Consider the following 6,137-nt stretch of genomic DNA (forward strand, 5'->3'; position numbering starts at 1 on the left):
CACACACAAAACCACGCCCTTTCCCGGCCCTAATCCCGCATTTAGGCCTCAAGCCCAGTAATTTATCCATTTAAACGCGTAAAGCCAAACATTTTCCACTTCCCGTTCTGCCCCTCCCGAACGGCATTTTTCGAATTCCGCATTAAAAACTCGGCCTGGGGCGTACAGCGACAATTTCGCGTTCGATTTCTTTATTGTTATCGCCCCCGGACGCGGCACTAATTTAATGCCCCGATAATTTTGTTTATTTTTCCTTTTTTTAATTGGTTTTTTGTATCACGCTCTCCCCTCCCCTTTTTTGCTTTTAGTTTTGCCTTTTTATTTCCTGCGTCTCCTCCCCTTTTGTTTTGCATTCCGGCCTCGCTCGCTCGCTCCCGGTTTCTTCCTCCTCTCGCCTCCCGGCCGCAGCGCAGGATTCTCCTTTGTTTTTGGTTCCTGGGATTTGTGGGTTTTTTTGCTCTATTTTTGTGGGCTTTTTTCCCGGTGTTTTGAGTTTTTTTCTGGGGATTTTTGGGGGCGGGTTTTAAGGAGGGAGCCGGAGGTGGTGCGAGATGGGGGCAGTGCGTGGGAGCTCTAATGGCGGGAGCTCGTGTCGGAAGCCCTAGTTGGAGCTGGTTCTGTGTCGAGTGCTGCGCGCATGGAGGCCAAGCCAGGGGAAGCGAGCTCTCCGACCGCAACTGCGGCTGCGGCTGCACCGGTAGCAGCAGCGGCGGTGCCGGAGGCTACGGTGAGCTTCCAGTCGCCGGCATCTGTGCCGCCTCCGGCAGCTTCACATGCACCTGTACCGTCTCCGGTGGAGATGGTTAGCTCGAGTGGCCTGTTTGTGCCGCCGGGTATGATGACGGCGATGGTGGCGGCCGCAGGAAGAGGGGCTCTGTCCGCGGGGCCGTTGGTGAAGGTGGGGAAGAAGCGGGGGAGGCCAAGGAAGTACGGGCCTGACGGGAGCCTGATCCAGCCGTTGAACGCCACGCCGATCTCCGCGTCGGCTCCGATGTCGGCCGCCGTCGCAGCGGGGCAGTACACGCCTGCGGCCGCGGTTGGCGCCGCCATGAAGCGCGGGAGGGGCCGGCCCCTCGACTTCGCCGCCGCGGCGGCCAAGCCGTACCACCACCAGCTGCAGCAGCCGGCGCAGCAGCAGTTCGGTTTCCACTTCAGCTCCATTGGTTAGTATCCTTCTCGTGCTCACTTCTCTTCACCCCAAAAAATGTTCAGAAAAATCTAGGAGTATAATCTTTTGCCCCAATCCACAAATCCTCCATGGAAAAAACGGAACTACTTGACGGACGATTTTTTGTTGAACGACGCATGCACGATAGCTGATCCAAGCGCCTACGGCTGCTCAGACTTGCCAGTGGATGGTTTGTGATGCAGTGTCGTGCACATCTCGGCTAGCAAGCGTCGTGTGTGTAGCACTGCTCTGGAAAAAAATAAAAACTTGATTATTTCCTAAATTTTCCGCAGATTAGGTCTCAGAAATTATGATACTACTAGTATTACATAATAATAGATGTTTGCTGCAGAGGGGCAAATTGCAGAAGTCGGGCGTCACTCCGTAGTTCGTTCCTTGTCATGGCACTGTCTGTGTCTGTCCCTCTCTTATCCGAATATTTCTTGTCTCCTCACCACGCCTCCATCCATGATCAGATGCACGGTCATGCAAGATTCGAAGCTCTGGGAGTAAGTAGGGGCCAGGTGGAGGCATATCCTTACTGAATCCTTAGGGCCTCTTTGCTGTTCTGTTCTTTTCTCTGGTGGGGTTCTGCCGCCGTGGGGGAGGCATGGTGACATGGTGATGCTGCTGCTGGTGGTTACTGATTGAGAACCAAATACGGAGATGGATCATAACAAGATCCTCACAGTTAGGATGGAGGTACTCCTCCCTTGGTAGCCCCAGTCATCGCTGTCTCTGCCGTGATGGCAACGCGCAACAGCAATTGGGAATGGCTGGGGTGAAACAGTTTGTCAAGCATCATGAATCTGTAGCATAACATACTAGGATTCGGTGTAAAATGATTAATGGTTACTTATGTTTGCATTGAATGGGCTACTGGATCACCTGTTTTCTGCAAACAGTTGATCTTAGGCCACCTGGAACTTTCACTTCGCTTTGTCATATTCTGGTGTCAGTTCAGTCTGTTAACCGCAGCATTTGCTTGTAGGTGACATGGTGGCTTGTTCTGCTGGTGGGAATTTCACTCCTCATATCATTACTGTTGCTCCTGGTGAGGTATGATTCCAATGCTTCCTTTGAAGTCATGGCTGGTAGCTTACATTGGATGTTTTTCAGCCTGGTCAAGTTGTATGCATTCTTGTCCGCAAAGCTATTCTGACTAGCATGCGTTTTATCTGATCTTAAAACTTTTTTTTGAGAAGCACAGATTACAATGTAGACGCACGCACACACTCACACCACCACACACACGCACTCACACAGCACCTACTGAAGACCGGATCGAAGTCACTGAAAAAGTAATTTCAGTAATTGGTTCTCATCTTAACCATCCAACACTAGTTGGTTCTCATCTTGAAACTTAATTTGAAAGAGCAAATATGCTGCTCTATCTCAAAAGGCTTTGCCAGATTTTGAGACTAGTGTTATACATAGTACTCCATGTCTAACCATTGCTGGTGTTATCCATGAATTGTGTTTTTACCTTCAGACTTGTCTCTCTCAAATTTGATTACTTATACTTCTGCATGTTTAACCATTGCTACTCTTACCAATCCCTGGATAACTACCGAATAAAGTGTTTTTTTATGAAGAGCTTAATTATCAGTGGTGCTGATAGTTGTTGCATGTTGATTCAGGATGTGACGATGAAGGTTATATCATTTTCTCAACAAGGACCGCGAGCTATTTGTATTCTCTCTGCTAACGGTGTGATATCAAATGTTACACTTCGTCAACCGGACTCCTCTGGCGGCACGTTAACTTATGAGGTGTGTTCATTCACTCTAATGCACGTAATACCTTATTACGAAGCTATTTCGCCTGCATGTGTAAAGACTCAGCCCTCCTATTTTGTCTGTAGGGACGCTTTGAGTTGCTGTCCTTGTCTGGTTCCTTCATGCCAACTGAAAATAGTGGCACACGAAGTCGGTCAGGCGGAATGAGTGTTTCTCTTGCCAGCCCAGATGGTCGTGTTGTCGGTGGTGGAGTTGCTGGCCTTCTGGTAGCGGCTAGTCCTGTTCAGGTGCTGCTACTTACTCCCTCCGTCCGAAAATACTTGTCATCAAAATGGACAAAAAGAGATGTATCTAGAACTAAAATACATCTAGATACATTCGCTTTTATTCATTTTGATGACAAGTATTTTCGGACGGAGGGAGTATCTATCATGATAATTTGAACACTTATGAGTGGTCTGTCAACTAAACCAAATTCTCCGCTAATCTTGATAACACAGTAACATTTGGGTATAAAAGGTCGATTTACTGCATCTTGACCATTCAATTTGCATTTATCAGCAAGATAATCAAATGTGCAATAGTAGTTGTATATCTCCTGCAAAACGTAACTGAACATCATTGATTCTGATTGCCAGATTGTCGTGGGAAGCTTCCTGCCAAGCTATCCGATGGAGCCGAAGCAGAAGAAGGCAAGGGTGGTCGCGGCACCAACCCTTAGCCAGGCACCCCCTGCTGTTCAGCTCTCTAGTGCGGATACGCACAGCAGCGAGCAAGGGCATCACAGCTTGGCCGCCCCGAGAATGAACGTTGTAACTTCTTCAGCGTACAGCGCAGACCAGAACTGGGCATCCACGGTTGTTCAGTCAGCTCCTGCCGAGGCATCAAGAAGCGCATCGTCGGGCGATCTGAACCTCACTGCCTCTGGATCCTGAAGCCCATCGAGCCAAACCCGAGGAATTAATCCACAGAGTCTCTGTCTGGTGCATTTCCTTTCTGACATGTAAAAGATGTATCCACTAGGTTGGCTTTCAAAAACCCCACTAGGTTTTCTGTCGGGCAGCTCAAGAGTCTAACTGCATTTGCTGTAGCTATGTGACGTTAGTACCTGTCGATCTTGTTGGACATTGTGTAGCTACACTTCTATTGTTAGTGTGTCCTAGCCTCTTAGGCCTACTTCATCTGTTGGATTACATGGATTAATTTTGAGTTAGAGTTTTTCTCACAACTGTTCTTGCTGTGCTACTGTCTCCTTTCGCTGATCATGATCCACCAATCAATCTGAAGTTACTTTAGTACTACCAAGGCTTCATTTACCAAACTGGTGACACATGCTCATGTCTTTTTTTTACAGTTCTACTGTATTCTCATTAATAAATTAAAATATGTACAATCCAGCAAAACAACATAAAGGAAATTCAACCTGTGCCAGTTCTATGAAACATCGACATTAGATTATACTCCCTCCGTTCCTAAATGTAAGTCTTTGTAGATATTCCACTATGAACCACATACGGATGTATATAGATGTATTTTAAGTTTAGATTCATTTATTTAGCTTCGTATATAGTCCATCTAGTGAAATCCCTACAAAGACTTATATTTAGCAACGGAGGGAGTATGGTCTGATCTACCCAACTATGGATCTTTTCTGCTTTGGTGTGCTTTGCCTTGATCTGAGTAGCCCACAGTCCTTCCTGTAAGTAATGCTTCCAACCCTGAATGTGTGGTGCAGCTGATCTGAAGATTTCGTCGTTTCTTATGGACCAAATTTCCCAGCACCCCACTGTTAGAATGTCCGATGCAATATCTTCTAGCAGTTGAAGTAGGGCAAGCTGGAATTCATCAAATATTAATATACCTCTGTGCCTAAATGTAATGATGTTGTCCCAGCACTGCAGCGCAAATGGGCAATTCCAGAAGAGATGTAGAAGTGTTTCCTCTGTGTTATCTGCACAAATGCACAGTTATATTTATCCAGGTGCATGGTCTTTCTGTTGAGAAGATTCCTTGTATTGATCCAGTCATGGAGGAGCCAGAGTAAGATCTTGTGCCTCAATCTGCAATTTGGTGGCATAGGAATTAAGCTCAAGGAACTTTGTTGACAGTGGTTGGTCCCACCAATAGTCAGTCCAAAGAAGTGTTACATTTCCTGACTTAGCTTTGCAAATTGCAAACTTCTTGTAGATGGGCAGGAGCTTGAGTAGGGACTTCCACCAGAAGGATCCTACCAATCTCTCTCGAGGGAGTGTGTTGGAGTAGTTAGTTTCCTAAATGATGTTGACCCATGGAATATTTTCTTTGTTGAGAAACTTATGGATGTGCTTCATGAGAAGTGCTTTATTGTGGGTCTCAATATCCAAAATACCCAACCCTCCATTTGCCTTAGGTTGGGTAGCTTTGTTCCAAGCAATAAGTGCAACCTCTCTCTCTTGAGTACCAAATTTCCTCCAGAAGCAGTTTTTGAGGTATATATTGAGCTGGTTGACCACAATTATAGGTATTCTGAGTGAAACATGAAGAATATGGGCATACTAGATAAGACTGATTTGGTACGAGTCAATTTATCTTCAGTGGATAGCAGAGTAGAACACCCCAGAAGCCTGTTTTCCACTCTCTTCAGTAGAGGTAGGTAATCCTCAATTCTTGGTTTCCTAAGACTAAGAGGTAGGCCCAGATATGCATGAGGTGGAGTTCCAATTTGACAACCCAATAAAGCAGAAAGAATTTGCATCTTTTGATCAGAAGTATTGATGGAAATCATGATTGACTTGTTCTAGTTCACTTTGAGGCCAGTGCAGGCTGCATAGTGTAGCAGGAGAGATTTGATGTTGTTCAGTTGAGAAGCATCTGCATTGGCCACCAGAATGGTATCATCTATATATTGGATAATAGAGTAATCTGGGCTTGTTTGCTGAGTTAGAGGGGACCACACTAGAGAATTTTGCATGGCTTCATTCATCATAGTCTAAAGGAGGTCTGCTGCTAGCACAAAGATAAGAGGAGACAAAGGGTCACCTTGTCACACCCCACTTCTGCAAAGGAATTGTTTTCCAAGCACTCCATTGAGTAAGACAGACGAGAACCCTATGCTATATATCATCTTAATCTAATTAAGCCACTTGCTTCCAAAACCTTTGGCCTGCAAAATCTCAATGATTGTGTCATGGTTGAGCATATCAAATGCTTTTTTCAAAATCCAGCTTCAGAGCACAATTTTCTCTGGTTGA

General features: G+C 45.9%; 1 protein-coding gene across 2 annotated transcripts; it reads left to right on the forward strand.

The window, feature by feature from the left end:
• The first annotated feature begins 33 nt into the window (after nucleotides 1-33).
• LOC119340367 (AT-hook motif nuclear-localized protein 1-like) lies at nucleotides 34-4,136 on the forward strand. Of its 2 annotated transcripts, none has more exons than XM_037612279.1 (5): nucleotides 34-1,163; nucleotides 2,160-2,227; nucleotides 2,809-2,940; nucleotides 3,033-3,173; nucleotides 3,546-4,136. In XM_037612279.1, the coding sequence occupies exons 1-5, from the start codon at nucleotides 638-640 to the stop codon at nucleotides 3,840-3,842; spliced, it is 1,164 nt and encodes a 387-aa protein (XP_037468176.1). In that variant the 5' UTR covers nucleotides 34-637; the 3' UTR covers nucleotides 3,843-4,136. The 2 variants fall into 2 exon arrangements, with proteins under 2 accessions (XP_037468176.1, XP_037468175.1); XM_037612278.1 differs by having other exon boundaries at nucleotides 41-1,163; nucleotides 3,033-3,194.
• Nucleotides 4,137-6,137: the final 2,001 nt, after the last annotated feature.

This window comes from Triticum dicoccoides, chromosome 7B (assembly GCF_002162155.2).
Source record: "Triticum dicoccoides isolate Atlit2015 ecotype Zavitan chromosome 7B, WEW_v2.0, whole genome shotgun sequence".
Taxonomy (NCBI): Eukaryota; Viridiplantae; Streptophyta; class Magnoliopsida; order Poales; family Poaceae; genus Triticum; species Triticum dicoccoides.